Here is a 16,476-nt window from a genome sequence, read left to right as displayed (position 1 = left end):
GGTTGAAACTGACTTTTTAAATAACATTTCAGTCTATATATGAGAATTTCCTGGAGTTGTCCCCAATGGTTTAGTTTACAGCTGTAGTTTAGTAAGGTTAGAGGGAGGAACTTAAACATGTGCAGGGTAATAAACTGTTATTTTCACATTCAAAGTATTTAAAAATTACGTATTTTTGTCAAAACCGAACTGGACTTTCTCTTCCATTTTCCATATAAGGTAGTAACCCCACGCAAATTTGCGTGTATCCGCGCGGGTTTATGACGTAAAGGGTGGCGCAATTTTTTCTAAAAATAGATTTTTTGGTACAACACATGGAGACGCGTAGACCCCACGCTTACGGTCTCCATCCCTGATTATGGCTCCTGATGACAGTCATAACAAGGCCAACCTTTCGCAGCCGTGCTGTTGTTGGTGTCGAATCAAAATCAGCCGACTCAGCTAACACCACTGACACCAATCACTGCAAGTCTTCGCACTGTGGCTAATATATATTTCGCGAAAGTTTCATTAGCGTTGTGTGACTTTTTGTTTATCTTAGGATTTTGTATTGACAAGAATCTTTAGAAAACAAGAAGCTGTCACCAGCTTAAACTCGGGCCATATTTGACTGCGTGGTGCGTGTGCCTTCGATCTTTCAGCAGTGATAACTTCCAGCATCGCTAACTCCCCAAAATCGATAGATATAGAGATATGGTGAGGCAATCTGAAGTAAACACCAGATAGAATTGCATTACTTGCAGTCACAATGAAATACAGGGGAAAACGACATTTGTTGAGTAGAATACCTTGTGTTTCATACGGAGGCTTAAATTCCCGGGCTTTAATCCTTACGTTTTCACGCAGGACAGTTTATACCTCGATCTGTCGCTTGTATGTTGCAGCTGACGATATAGATCACTTTCTTCGCCACTCGACATGCCATCATTTCCATCACCTTTTTGTTCTAACGACTAAAGAACCCTCTCTGTGCTAAGGGCAACCGTTTGCAAACGCTTCACAGTCGACGCCATTTTGATTCGAAAGAACAGTGACTCGCAGAATACATCGGGGAAAGGGAGGGGGAGCGAGGGAAACGAGAAAAAATGAGGGAGTTCGGGGCCCTCCCCTCCTCTTCCCTGATTACGCCGGCCACGCAGGCTACGTCAAGAAGGCCACATTCAAATGTTCTACGCTTTCGATTCTACCAAATCTTGTGGTGATCGACGACATTGTATTAAAACGCAAACTTTTGCAAACGTTTTCCGTCATCACTGTTTAAGTCCGGATATTTACAAGTCTGGACAGAAATGATTTAAAGTAGTCATTAAGAATTTCTGACAATCTTCTTTCTATGAATGCAAAGTCTTATTTTTAGTATTTCTCTTGCATCCGCCATCCTGTATGTGACACGTCATTTGTGTGTATTATCTCTTGGACAATCGCTACACAAACAAAAAAAAAAAAAAAAGAAAGAAAGAAAAAAAAAAAGAGCGCGCCCGAGAATTTAACTCGGTGCCTCACGGCCCGAGTAATAAATTAGAACGCGCCCGAGAACTTATTCGGTGCCTCACGGCCCGAGTAATAAGCAATCGAGTTTGATAGTTTAAAGGCTTTGACTGACAGATAAGTAGGAAACGATTAGCGATGAGACAACAAGAGGAACCAGGAATTTAGTTCCCTGATTTTTATGTTACCATAGCAACATATTTTTGACAAGCAGGTTTTTTCAGAAATTGTAAGATTCGCCCTTTATCTCCCTCTTCAGGTCTTCCCTTACTGATGAACAATAAGAAATCTCCGTGCACGCCAAGTCTCTCATTGCCACTCTTTACCGGTTAATATACACTGCAAACCGAAGAAATAAACAACGCGTGTGGGACGTATTGATGAGATATTTTCAGTAGCGGACAAAATTTGCGGTACAATTGTCATGTTCGGCTTTTTACAGTTGGTTGATCTGAACACTGAACTTATATACACCAATTTGATTTTTTATCCTTATAGCTTGCCTCAGTTACATGCTCAAAGGGGCATTATCTGAACGGTACTGGTACGGTACACGAGTCCTGTTCTCCTTGTTCTGGGTGTCCCTTGGGATATGGCGTCAGAACTCCATGTGCGGCTGAGAATGATACCGAATGCAAGCCCTGTACACCAGGCTATGACTATTCAAACACAACCGGAACGGAGCCATGCATTCTGTAAGTTTTCTCTTTACACATCTGTTGCAGAACCTTAGTCTAGCAAGCGAAGTGCCCCAGTTCCATTGACCAAATTCCGGTATAAGCGGAATAGCTGTCAGATTTAAGAGCCATTTCGTACTCTGATAACTCCACAAAAGAAAGTCTTTATTAATTTGTTTGCTTTATTACCTTCTTTTTGTTGTTGTATTAGTGCTAATGCTTGTTCTGTGTGACGTGTTTGAATAAAGAGCCCAAAAAAAAAATGGACGTAGACATAATGAGTTTTGACGATGCTATTTCTTTGCAGGTGTAACGTAAATTCGAACTGTCCGTCGGGGAAATCCAAAATAGTTAAAAATTGTACAATTACTTCTCCGGCCTTATGCCTCGGTTGTGTTGATGGAAGTTTCTTTCACCCTGATGTTGGACCTAACGGGGCATGCCTAGAGTGGCTGCCACATCCACCAAGTAGCACCACCAAGGCGAAAAGCGATTCCTCAGGCAAGTCTCCACAGTTGTCTTAGACTTAACGTAACTTCTTTTTTCGCGGTTTCGCGTATCAAACTAAAATAATTCATAAGAATCTAAATCACTATAAAATGTTATTTCAGAGTTGAGTTAGGCTCATTGTCCGTGAGATACCAGCCAGTATACCATGCCTAACAAATACCCGCCATTAAATCGTATCCAGGGGCACATTGGGAATATTTCTGCCCTGAGAAAGCGAATCATAGATGAGATGCAACTGAACGGGCGCGAGGTAAAGAGATCTCTGCATGTTCCCGTATTGTATTGTTCTCACTGTCTCTCGCTCATTGCTCGCTCACTGTCTCTCGCTCGTATTGTTCTCACTGTCTCTCGATGTTCGTCCACAGTTACTCCGCTGTCATTTAGTGAGCTCGCAAAGCCAAAAGCATCACGTAACGGTTCGGTCGCTAGGTAACCGTGGCGCATGCTCAGTACAGTCTGTTTCGAGCCAGGGCAGAGTTCGCTTTTCCTCGCGCCCGTCAGTACAGCGAATACAACGGAAAAGAAGCTTCTGCTACTCAAAAACGTCCAAAATAAATAAGATTAAACGTGGTTAAAACAAACGACTTAGAGTGATAGTCTTCTTGATTCCTAGCTGTCTTCTAAATTACAAGCAGGAAAGAAATTAATTCAATGTTTTCTTCCTGACAAAGTTCCAGAATTACAGGTTGGACTCGTTTTGCGGATCGCCATTACGTATACGATGCCAATTGCTTCGCTTTTGATGATTGCTTTATATTTCTACTGCAAAACACGCCCCATTAAGAAGGGAGGAAAAACCTGGACACTGGCAAAAGATGTGGAGGGTGAGTCTAGACTTAAGAGATTGAGGGAAAACATCGTTCAGGTTATTTACTTTTCGCATATATCTATACGATACACGTCCCTTATCTTTTAAATTACTTTTTCTCAGTTTGTGTATCAGGTGCCCAATTTTGAACTGTTTCTTCCCTGCGTCACAGGACATTATCATTTAATTGCCTCAAATAGAAATGTCCCTCAAAGGGTATAATCAGAAGATAACAACAACAAAACAAACAACTGTTCACCCATTCTGGACACTTGATGAAAAGGAGCGTCAAATTGAGAAGAGTGTTTGTAAGCCTACCGCCATGTCACTCCATTCCTCACCTCACCAAGTATTATGCTATGTCCACACCTTGCTCGAAATATTTTTCAACATCGTAGCTCAGTGAACTTAGTTGAATTGAAATCGCGCAAATACCCAGACAACTAGTGCCCTGTGAGCCGCCTGGAATGTTTCCTCAGTACTGTTATCAGAGAAATTATCAGTCAGTCGCTCAGTCATATTTTCATGAAACGAGCGGGTAGAGTCCCATATCCAATTTACACTTCCAGAATTTTCGTGGGTGTTGTTACCATTATCGTATTAAGGAGGCTCGCAGCAGTTTTTCTGGATTTAGGGTGGAAGTTTTGAATAAGGCTGAATAAGAAGGCTGAATCTCTCCGAACAAAAGTTTCATTTTGTTTGTCCGGATCTATTTCACTGCTGTTCACGTGCTGTGAATATTTATGATTACGTGAAGTCGTGCAAAAGGTAAAATTTACATAAATATACGCTTCTGCTTTTCAAGTCTTCCATTGTAAATTTACCATTTTGCACGACTTCACGTTATGATAAATATTCAAAGCATGTGAATAGCAGTGAAATAGAACCGGAAAAACAATATAAAACTCTTGTTCGGAGAAAGCGAATAACGACTGAAACTAGCCCAGTTTTAATCTTCTTGCCTAACAACGGTTTCGGTTCTTAGGCCTAAAACTTACGCAAATGTCGAAAAGAATTCTTACTCTAACCGCTTGTAATTTAACAAAAAAAAATCTGTGAAGGCATTTGAAAGATATCTCGATTTATACAAAGTAGGAACTTTATCTTTTTTTTTTTTGCGCTTTATTTTACTTTGTTTTTAAACATAAAATCTTAAAGTCGGAGACACCCATGAAGCTCAATACACATTTAGAATATTCTGCTAAGAGGAAAATCTTTTAACAGAAAAGACAAAGTGTCAAGTTTTATTTTGCAAGAGATGTTGGTGAAAAATGCAGGAATAAACAAAATCACCCCGTAATTTTTTTTCTAGTTGTTTTGTTTTTCTAATTTCGCCTACAAGTTGTCTGATTGAAAGCTTCGTCATAAAGTGTCTGACTACATTGCGAGATAATCGACAATGTTTAAAACGAGAGATTATGCGCTACCGTTGCTATGGTTATAGTTGTTGCTTGGAAACCGATGGGCCAATTACCTTTGATCATAGGTTGAAATGATAATGTAGTATGAAGGTGATCGAAGTTTACCTTCTATGGGAGATGGTAATTTCAAAACGTCCACCCTAAGTTCAGAAAAACTGCTGCGAGCCTCCTTAAATCCTTGTGATCGTTAGTGTCATTATTAATACTTTTATCATCATCATCAGTAGTATTATATTGATAGATGTATTCTGCTAGTCAGTATCAGGCTTAAAACATAACATTACTTTTCTTTTATAATGGAATAATCGTATTGTTAGGATTATGATGGTTGCCGTTGTTGTTCGAGAGGCGGTAAATGCTAAGTTGAGCACATACGTGCAATTTTACCCAGACTCAACTGATTCCATTGTTGTTGAATATTTTCCCTTCTTGAAACACTATTCTAAGTAAAGTCTTGTACTGAGTGACAACATATTCTCTTTTTTACAGGACAAACAACAGCCACCTTTGGGTCATCTTACTCAGAACCTGCTCCAAGGTCTTCTCGAAAGGTAATGGCTTTATCGCCAATATTTGAGGAGGAATCTTATTTCTTGCAACGGCAACGGCATAAAGAACCTCGTAACACCATGAACGTTGCAGCTGAAGATCAAAATTTTTTTGATGCGTTGCCACCGCTCAAAGAACCTTCCAGATTAGTGGATGACAGCGGAGGGAAATTAACCAAGGATGACAAAGAAGTTAGTATCACTATACCATCAGAAGATCAAAATTTTAATGCCTCGCCGCCGCTCAAAGAACCTTGCAGATTGGTGGATCACAACGAAGGGAAATTAACCAGCCATGACACAGAAGTTAATCTCACTAGACCATCAGCAAATCAAAATTTCGAGGTGTTACCGCCACTCAAAGAACCTTCCAAGACAATGATCGATGTTGAAGCTGAAAGTATACTCGAACGGAACAGAGAATGGGAGCATGAGGAAATACGTTCCACTGGAAGCATCAATTCATCGGCTTCAGATGTCTCTCGAATGATATGGAATATCTCAAACCTTCCAGTCAATGCAGATCCCAAAATGGTCGCGTGTGGATTAGTGGATCACAAAGGAGGGAAATTAACTATCGGTGACACAGGCGTGAGCCTAACTATACCACCGCACGCTATTTCGGAGGGTCGCACTGAAGGAATATTCATAGCTATCATGAACCAAGAAAAGGAACATCCAAAGGTTTCTTCCAAAGAGCCTCTGTTGAGCCCAGTAGTGGAGTGCGGTCCTAATGGCCTCAAGTTTGATCGTCACGTGATTCTCAGTATGCCATATTGTGCTCTTCTCGGGGAAGGATCTTGCAATTTAAAAGGTAAAAAAATGACCCAAACTAAACATAAGCACACCTAGCGAAGCACTACTTGGCCAAACGGGCATTGTGCTAGGTGATGGCGGCAAAAAAGAACTGCTAACTGTAACTTGTAGCTAATAAAATATTAATGCATATGTTTACACATTACCATGGAACACCTTACAAACTTGGAACGTAACAATAAGAGCAGCCTTTTCTAGGAAAAAACCGGCCGACCATACAAGCAGCTTAGCCATATTCTACTCACAAAGCAATTGCTTTTGATCTGGGCTAATCTAGCCGGGAATGAGAGCCATAAAGTGATCTTGGACACACAGCTGGTGAGCCAGTTGCTGTTCATAGGCCTCGAACTCCAAAACTGTCAGAGGCGATGCGAGTATAAAGGAGAAATCACCGGTTGGGACAATCTAGGCCTTTTTACAGTCACGGGTAAAATATACAACTGAAAAAAAGTGTTGCTTTCGACTACAATCAGAACCGCTGTGTATCGGTTGTGCACAAAATTTATGTAATTCGAAGGCCTGTGCGAGTTATCTTTGTGAGTACAGCCGGTTGCTTGTCTTGCTGAGTCTTTTTAACCTAATAAAATAGAGGAACAAAGGGACCTTTCAGAGTCTATTTAACTTTCCTTTTGTGTTTTCGTAGTCCAGTACAATGAGAGTGGCTCGGGAAGGCCAGCCGACTGGAAGGAGCTGATTGATGTCAGCAGGCAAGATGGCTCAGGACCATATTTAGCTATAACGGAACGAAACGTGGTCCACATTGTCGTGGATCACTTTACGGGTTTTGCTGTGACAGGACACCCAGGTTCAACAAAGAAGGCTATGAAACCAGTCAAGATTTTAGCTTATGTCACCCAACCCGAGACTGACGGAGATTGTGCTGTCAGGGTGTATTGCGTTTCCGATACACCAGCGCATTTAGAGGTCTGTTATGTAGGCACAATGTCTTTATCTATTTACATAGTAAAATCCTCCCGTTAGCTACCACACCAGATGTCAAGCCTAGGTGGTAAAGGCCCGTATAAACTGTTTAACATTTCACCAATATTCGTTAAACAAAAGTTGAACGGATGTTGGATGAACGGAGTATTCATACGGCTTCAACACCCTTCAACATTTTCGAGAGCAAAGGAAATGTTGTATGGATGTTGAATGAAAGTTTAAACCAATTTTAATTTGACTCAACACGCTTTCAAAGAGCTTTCAACATTTTTTACACTTTCAACAACCTTGAACGACCTCTTCAAACACCCCTATCATTTGGTTCATTAAAGTGTTGAAAGCATGTTGAAGCAGATGTTGAAACCGTTTAAAAGGGCCACAAGAGTCTACTGGATATCTAAATTTTGAGTCGTTGTGTATGTTAGTCTCAGAAGTTTCATGCAAACATGTGAATTTATGATCGGGCTTTTTTGTTTTGAATACGAACGTTTGACACTAAAAGGAACGTCTATAAAGTGTGTGCACGACGGCCATGTTGGAGGACCGAAACAATACAATGATTTTCCTTTAGGAAATATATTCTATTTTTATGCAAATAACTTTTATTGTTTTAGTCCTCCAACATGGCTGCCGTGCACACACTCTATAGATGTTTTATTTGTGGCCCACAAGGAGAACTTATGACGTCACATGAGGTGGGAATTCCTTCCAAATTTCTATAACAGCAGTTCCGCTGTCGCGTTTTCCCAAAACTTGAGAAGGCCACTAAACTTGGGCAAGAAGTTATCAAAAACAATAAAAGAAAGTTACTTTTTTTTGTTAGCAAGAATTTTTCAACCTGCCTGACACAGAGGCAACCACAAACCACTAACCCTCATGTGAATAACTCCTTACTCGCGGGGATTTCAGAGACTTCAAACAAAAGAGACGCGTTATCGCTTGTGAACTTAGCCTGTGAACGTAGACGAATTTCCGGCTGTTGTTTTACATTGCTGAAAACGTTTTGACAATTCATGACATTAAATAATTCTGTATTAGCTCTTTTATATTGACAGCTCACAATCACGCGTGAAACAGGCTTTGCTTTAATTGAACAGATAGAACGAACCATTTATGATGGAAAACAATAAAAGCAATGGAGCCGCCGTTATTTCCTGACGCGCTAGTTACAGCGAAAAAAGTCAAATACGATTTTTACTAGCCTGACAGGCAGGAAAAACAAAGTAGACATTTTTTACCAAGCTACAATGAATGTTTTAATAAAAATTCAAGGTAATTTGGCCACCGTGAAGAAATTTGAGTGCTGGCGTTTCGACCGTTAGCCCTTCGTCAGAGCAAATCAAGAAACTCGAAAAAATAATTTTTCTCGATGGAAAAGTGGAAGATTCCATTTCCTACAAAAAAGGGCTTGTCAAAATTTGGTTGCCATGGTAACATTAACTTCAATGAGCACTGATTTAACGCATTAAATTGTTCCCAGGTAAATTAGTGAAAAATTTGTAAAGTTTCATGGCGTTTGCCGAAAATTAAACCTGCGAATCTTTGGTTACACTATGAGAGTCTTACCTTATTCACAATTGTCTTCCAGGCGGTGCATAATCAAGAAGTTGACAAGTTACGAGGAGAAGCGAAGGAAATTAAGCCATTTGATTTAATAAAAGGAGAATCTGATGTTTTGGTTCAAGTTACAAACTTACACTCCGGCTGGACAACCACACTTGGAGATAACAAGGTACACATGTGGACACTACAGTCCAACCTTTTGTCTTCTCTGTAGTTTTCCTTACTTGACTTGGTTTGTTAGTGTTTCTGTTTCTTTCCTCACTCACTATTCTTCCAAACCAATTTGCAAATATTTTGAACATCGCCTGCTTCTATGATGAGCTGGACATGAAAATGATTTCTCAACTTCTACGTTCACTTTGACTAAAAAAAATAAATTTGGACAAAAAAGGAAAGAGCAGTACTCGATCTGGGTTTTCAACTGCAGTTATCGGTGTGTTATATACTCCATAGGACCATTTATTTATCCACAGAACTACAAAGGTTATTTTAAAACTAAAACCGTATGAATGTAAAATTCGCGCCTGAGGCACTCAAAAATATGTCATATACATTTTCAAATACGAGATTAAGATACGTATTAAGACGTTATATTTCCAAAAAATCCACAAATTTATATTGGAAGTATGATGTGGCCCAAATTTAACCATTATTTGGCACTTATTTAACTGAGTTTTTTTTAAGTTCTCGAGCGGGCTGAGAGCCGAGGGAGAGAGAAAAAGATACTGCTTGTTCCCCTCCTTCGTAACTCCAAGAGCGTTTATAGTATGACAAAGAAACTTGCCTACTATTGTTACTGCGCATACGTTCTGCGCATCGCGAGATACTCGGGTTTCCTATGGGTGGTGCTTACTAACACAGGAATATTTTTGCGCGGTTTAAAACTATACGGAGAAAGCAGAACTTAGCAAATGCTTTTGGTATCTCAAAAGAAAATTGGGGGTAACCATGCATTTTTCAGAGATAATTAAGCTTCAATTTAGGAAAAAATCTCATACATTGCTTTATGTTTTGGCGCTTTTTAGAGATTTTAGAGACCTTAAGATCGAGGTTTGGCCATCTTACCGCAAACGCCAAACCGCGGTTTGCGGTTAGCGGTTTCATGTTAGCCGTCTGCCCATATTTGGGACTTAAGATCCACGGGTGATAGCACTGGTGAATTATGAGAAATTAGTACAAAAACAAGATGGCTGCTGCTCGAAGGTGAGATGTGAATTTTGATGTGTTTGTTGGATTTTATTGATTAATGAGAGCAGAACACTAAATCACTGACCCTCTTTAAATCAGACAAGACTACAAAGATCTGCTAGACGTTATGCAGCTGGATGATAGCAGTTCTGAAGGCTCGTCTTCGAGCGATGAAGATCTCGATTTCTTATTTCTAGTATGCATTCACATATCATCAGAAATCTGCTTTTATTTTACTTTGTTTATCGTAGTTTAACCACAATGTAATCCGACTCGCTAAACAGTTTCAGTAACAAATAGCCGGCTGCCATGTTTGTTTTCAATTCATTCGTTCGTTCACTTCTATTTTAGCTGAGAAATCGTCATAAAATTACGTTTCTATGAAAAAGAACTCGATAATTAATAAGTGACATAGTTCTAAACAGTAGTATTTCCTCTCAAACGTGAGATTGTGATGTGTTAGGGTGCAAAAAAACTTGCGGTAAATCACTTACCTCTAGAGCGTGGTCTTGTCGTACAAACGTGAACCTCAAACCGCAAACGTGACGGCAAGGCACTGGTCACATGATTTCTTGACGTTCGCGGTTCGCGGGAAATGCCGAGAAACCTCGATCTTAAGGTCTCTATTATTGCTTAGTTATCTCTGAAAAATGCGTGGTTACCCCCAATTTTCTTTTTGAATTCCAATAGCCCTTGCTTAGGTCTACTTATCCCACATAGTCATAAACCGCACAAAAATACTTCGGTATTAGCAGACACCGTCCTTAAGATCAGTAAGGTAGAACCAAACAGTCATATCCATTTGTCAGAACTGGCCGGCCAGAGCAAAAACTTCGCAAAAAGAACGCTCAAATTTGTCGGCTTGGTTATATGCAAGTCCTTCGAATTTCTTCAGAATAGCGGGTACCATTTTCGGAATGTTCAAGTTTGAAATTTTGCAGAATAATGCTTCCTGAAGGGGCACTGTCACGGCGATGTTGCTGTCTTTTGGTTAAAACTGTTCAACGATTTGACAAAGAACCTCTTTTGTATCGTGCTATCGAGGTAAAAATAAAAGAGAGAATATCAATATCTCTATTACTATTACTATTACTATTACTATTACTATTACTATTACTATTACTATTACTATTACTATTACTATTACTATTACTATTACTATTACTATTACTATTACTATTATTACTATTATTACTATTATTATTATTATTATTATCAGTAGTAGTAGTAGTAGTAGTAGTAGTAGTAGTAGTAGTAGTAGTAGTAGTAGTAGTAGTAGTAGTAGTAGTAGTGGTGGTGGTGGTGGTGGTGGTGGTGGTGGTGGTGGTGGTAGTAGTAGTAGTAGTAATTGCTTTATTTGCATGACCACAAGATTTACAGTATTGCAAAAGCTTTATATAATCTAAGTACTAACAAAACAGTGTAAAGTATTATAACAATATATAATTAATTCTAAGTTACATCATCAATATCCAATAATAGCCTGTCACGTATAATCATACATGAAGAAATAAACTTCATAACCAGTTTGTTTACATTATAGTCTTTAGAGTTCATCAGTAGTTTCACAATGTCTGATGTCGATTTCGTTTGAATATCAGGTATCATTTTACTTATGTCTTCATAGAATGTCTGCCTCTGTAAAGAGTAGCAACTACATTGAAACAAGAAATGAGTTTCATTTTCCACTTGATTTGATTGACACAACTGACATAATCTTAACTCTCTAGGAAGATGATCTTTCTGATATCTACCAGCTTCAATTCTGAGTTTGTGGTTACTTAATTTGAACTTAACTAGGTTTCGTCTATCAGGAAAATTTCTTAAACGAGTTAAATAATTAGACGAAGAGTATTCATTTTTGAAAACCTTATAGAACTCTAACTTTTTTGAGTGTTCAAGGTTGTGTTGCCAGAAACGTAGATACTTGTTTTTCATATTAGTTTCAATTTGCCTTATTGTCTCATTGCTAAAATTTTCAGGATTTAGATCAGATGAATAGTATTTTTCTAACATGCCCATAAAATTGGAGTAAAAACCGGAATTATTAATGGAGTGTAAATGTTTTGACATCAGAAAAGATTGCTTAACGATAGAGTCATTCTCCTTATTGTTTAGGTAAACAAAGTATTTCATAATTTTTGGTTTATTGCAATAAGTAATGGATATCGCCCTAACTCAGCCCTACATGCTAGGTTAGAGGCTTTGTTGTTTACCTCCAAATAGCGTTTACAAAACTTTAAATGTACTTTTTCTAATGGGGAATTATCCCATGTTTTGAACTCCTGCTTCGTGTACATACCCCAAACCTCACTGTTATAGCTTAAGATCGAGAATATCATCGTGTCGAAGATCTGAGATGCTGTGTTGGGATTTAGTTTACTGAGGAGTGTGTGTTTTTGGATGTTAGAGAAGGCGTGCATGGCCTTTCCTTTTAAGTGATCTAACGCAAGAGTGAAATTTCCTGTTGGGGTTAAACGAGTTCCTAAATAAGTGTATTCCTGAACAATTTCAACAGGCTCGGTGTCTATTTTAAAATTAATGTCAACGGATTTCTTTGAGCGTTTCTGAAAGATCATTACTTTCGTCTTCTTAGGATTAATTTTTAGCATCCATGATTTGCAGTAAGAAGATAGCGTATTTAAACAGTTTTGCAATCCTGTTTTGGATCTCGACAGAATGATTAAATCATCAGCATACAGAAGTGAGTTTATTTTCGTTCCATTTGGGAGGACAAATGGATCAGAAAGCGCGTTTTGAAATGAATATGGCAGATTGTTAATATAAAAGTTGAATAACAGAGGACTTAGAATAGTAATAGTAGTAGTAGTAATAGTAGTAGTAGTGGAACTACTTTGGTGGTGGTTGTGGTGGTGGTGGTGGTGGTAGTAGTATCTTGTAACTTGAAAATAGACTAATACCAATTGTAATCTGTCCTTCTTCAGATAATTGATTTTCAACACATATGGGAGGGGATCGAGCGCATGCCCTGTTGTACGTTTCTGTTCTGTTTGGCTGATAAGGATGTGACTCAGTTTCGTGCAGCATTTGCGGTTAAACAGGTGGATTGTCAGGATGACAAACATAAACAGGAGATCATTGTGTCCACAGCGGTCAAACATACCCGTGATAGATTCAGCGTAAGTCATCAATGATGCAAGACATACATTACATGTTGGTTTGATCATAAGCAGCTAACTATGACAACAATAGAGAGGTCTAACCATGCAAATAGGCTTCAAAACAATTTAAAGGGGAAGTATCATGTCCCTACAAAACCCAAAAAAATGATTTGTCTACTTTTGTTATAAATTATCACCCCAGCGCCATAAAACTGTCGATTAGTGCCTCTGGCCAGAGACAGAGTAGGTCGGAACGGATTGAAACCTGAAAATGTTAGGCTAACGTTTTTCAAGTTCTCGCATTTTTTGTTTCCAAAATGCGCTAGAACAGATCTCGAGTCGTTCCTTTCAAGAAATGTTGTTCTATAATTATTTTGTAGCTGAGTGAAGGTCTTATTTCATTTCATAATTTTTAACAAAAGTGGTCAAAACCCTCATGACACTTTCGCTTTTAGTATGAATTTTCGTTGCATCGAGCATTCGGTCGGACAAGGTGAAAAATTTCTTTCTTTCACAAAAAGCCATTAGTAAGAATAGTTACCTCGTGTGGTTTAAACATGGACACATTCTATCAGAAAAAAGTCCTTTTTATTGCCCAAATTTAACTAAACACAAACAATTCGAAAATAAGAGGCAGGTTTTGATCACTAAAGAAACTTAGATTCAGCTAGATTTGGAAGCCAGTTTCTACAACCTCATTCAACATGTGGCATTGTTCCAAATGGTCTTATTTCTCGCTAAATCAAGAGCTTAAATGTTGGTTAAAAAGACAGCTTAAAAATTGCAAAATGATTGGTTGATCAATCGACTGATCATTTCTCATACGACTTAAAACATGTTTTTGATTTTTTCTTCTCAAACTCATTAATAATTCATCAAGAGAAAACAATGAAAATCACTACCGTGACCGTGGTTTGGATATGTGATCCTAATTACCATAAAATTTTGCCAACTTTAACCTTGAATTTCTCCAAGAATTATTGATCATTTGAGAAGCCATATCAAACACTCGAAAGTGTGTTTCATCAGATATCTAAACACCTCGAAGTCGTTTAAAAAAAACTCGGCTGCTCCTCGTTTTTTCAACCTACTTCTCAGTGTTTGGATATGTGATGAAACACTCTTCCTCGTGTTTGATATATTACTTCTCTTATAGGAAATCTCCATCTCTGACTCAAACAACAATAATCTTATGCCGGAACAACCCTCTACATATACAGCCTCAGAAAGCTCCGCTGCCTTACTGAATGGAGGTTTATTTGGTAATCCCAGAAAATCGACGTTTCAAGCGAATGTTCTACTCGGAGCATGCGCAGCTGGTCACACGGCGTTTCCCAGTCAACCGTCGAGACAAACTTCCGGTTACTTTTCCTCTAGTCTTGAACCCTTGGCATTCACAAACCAGTGTCCTACACTCTGTAATGAGCTTGTTAAACTCCTTGATCCACCGCATCCTAGAGCCAACTGGAAGAATTTGGCCGAAGATCTGGGATTCGAGATGAAAGACATCCGCTGGCTGGAACACCAAGCCCAAACGTCTCCTACATTCGTTCTGTTGACAGTCATAGAAAAGCGACAGTACCCTCTCTATAAACTGGCCGAAACTCTACATAAACAGGGCCGGGATGACGCTGCAGAAATTATAGAGGATCAATTGGAGGAGAGAGAGATTTTTGTGTAGTTCACACCTGTTACAAATTTGATCATGCCTCTGCATTGGAACTCAAACAAAGCGACAGCAAGATAGCTTCGAGAACATGTTTTTCCAGTAAGTAGGATTCATACTCAGGAAGTTTAACATCCAACAAGCAGCTAAGAAAAATTATAAGCCGAGAGTACCTTTAACACCATTATTTTGCTGTTCGGACTTTTACTCTTCTAAAAGACATTCATTTTAAAGGGGTAGTGTCACCCTTTTTTAGTGTCACTGTGAATAGCCAAAAACATTTGTTTCAAAGTAATCGTTAAAATAATGGTTTAGTTTTGTCAACAATAACCCTACTAGCGCACAGAAACTAGTATTAATTATGTTTTGCCGCGGATGGCTAGGATGGAAATGGATCGCAACTTGAAAAAATTGGCAAATTTTTTTAAGTTCTTCGTGTGTATTTTAGAGAAGTCACTAAAATTTACCATGGTTTGTTCTTCATTGGAGTAAAACCTTAATATTTTCTTCCAGGTGTTGTAAGAGCAATTTCATGTTACAAAACAGTTTCTTTGTCAAATATTTTGATCAGTTTTTATGAGCATACAGCAAAATCGCTGTCACAGTTCCCCTTTAAGGTTTCTCGAACGTGTACATTTTATATATCGCTGTAACTTGCTATGAATGTGTTAGAGATTTACTGGTACTATATTTAGGGAACAGTTGTATAAACAGGGGCACCCAACGAGAACACATACGCAAAAATATTTTAAATGTTGTCTGCTGTGTCCCCAGATCGTTTTGTGTCCTTTTAAAGGCAAATCAGTATAAGCTAATACAGTATGATCTGTTCCAATCCTTTAGCTGAAAATTAAGTGGCAGAAAGTTTTACAGAATTTAATATTATTCTCCGAATAGACCCTTCTCCAACAACAGATTTGAATGAGTTAAAATTGAACTGAATAAAAAACTGATACCAGCACTGGAAAGAGCACCTTTACTTTAGTAACCTTGCAAAGTTTCAGCATATTAGGTGTTATATCAGCTTAGGAAATGTAAGATAAAATTTGACAAATTAACAGACGTTTGTATGACTGGGGGTATACGTCATACCCCCAGTCATACAAACGTCTGTAAATTTTTCATTTTTCAACTTACATTTTCCCAGTTGATATTACACCTAATCTGCTGAAACTTTGCAGGGTTACTAAAGTAAAAGTGCTCTTCCTAGTGCTGGTATACGTTTTTAATTTTAACTTATTTGTATTTTCGGCCGCCATTTGGAGAAGGGTCTATTTACGAGCTGCCGAAAATGAAAGGAATGAGTTTTTCGGTGTTACGAAATTTTGAGCTGTCATTTTGCCAAAGAACACTTGAGACTTTTTACAGCTAATACCAATTTGTGAGGCGATAAACATAACATAACATAATATAATATTTTATTCAGGAAAACAACTAATCAATGAAACACCTCCTTAAAGGGGGAAATCTGTGAGGTTAACCCTATATAAAACAATTTCCCCAAATAAACATTCTAATATCTAAAACAATCACAAACATTCAAGGAGGCCTTCTGAACAGATATCCGACCGAAATAAACCGTTGGGTTCCCCTGACCAAAAGACGGCCCAGTATATATATTTTAGACTATTTTACCTCATAGAGTATCTTTTTTTTTCTGGCATTTCCTGTGCTTTTGCCGTACTCTTAAACGTTGTATGGTTAACATGATTCAAAGGCGGTTTTAG

At 38.5% G+C, this 16,476-nt stretch overlaps 1 protein-coding gene and 1 long non-coding RNA gene across 4 annotated transcripts in view; one reads left to right on the top strand and one right to left on the bottom strand.

Annotated features, from left to right (window-relative positions):
• The window catches only part of LOC146475716 (uncharacterized), a 67,500-nt gene extending 52,725 nt beyond the window's left edge, over positions 1–14,775 (top strand). For 2 of the 3 annotated variants that reach the window (XM_085115414.1, XM_085115413.1), the window contains exons 2-9: positions 1,987–2,183; positions 2,473–2,666; positions 3,353–3,499; positions 5,394–6,266; positions 6,912–7,192; positions 8,799–8,942; positions 12,907–13,101; positions 14,240–14,775. In XM_085115414.1, coding sequence (XP_084971540.1) covers positions 1,987–2,183; positions 2,473–2,666; positions 3,353–3,499; positions 5,394–6,266; positions 6,912–7,192; positions 8,799–8,942; positions 12,907–13,101; positions 14,240–14,764 — 2,556 coding nt within the window. In that variant the 3' untranslated portion in view covers positions 14,765–14,775. The remainder of the gene's footprint in view (positions 1–1,986; positions 2,184–2,472; positions 2,667–3,352; positions 3,500–5,393; positions 6,267–6,911; positions 7,193–8,798; positions 8,943–12,906; positions 13,102–14,239) is intronic. The other variant, XM_085115415.1, reaches the window with a different exon arrangement.
• The window catches only part of LOC146475715 (uncharacterized), a 37,827-nt gene that overhangs the window by 15,978 nt on the left and 5,373 nt on the right, over positions 1–16,476 (bottom strand). The window lies entirely within an intron of this gene.

This window comes from Pavona decussata, unplaced genomic scaffold (assembly GCF_977016875.1).
Source record: "Pavona decussata unplaced genomic scaffold, jaPavDecu1.1 SCAFFOLD_83, whole genome shotgun sequence".
NCBI lineage: Eukaryota > Metazoa > Cnidaria > Anthozoa > Scleractinia > Agariciidae > Pavona > Pavona decussata.
This window is presented reverse-complemented; position numbering and strand designations above follow the sequence as displayed.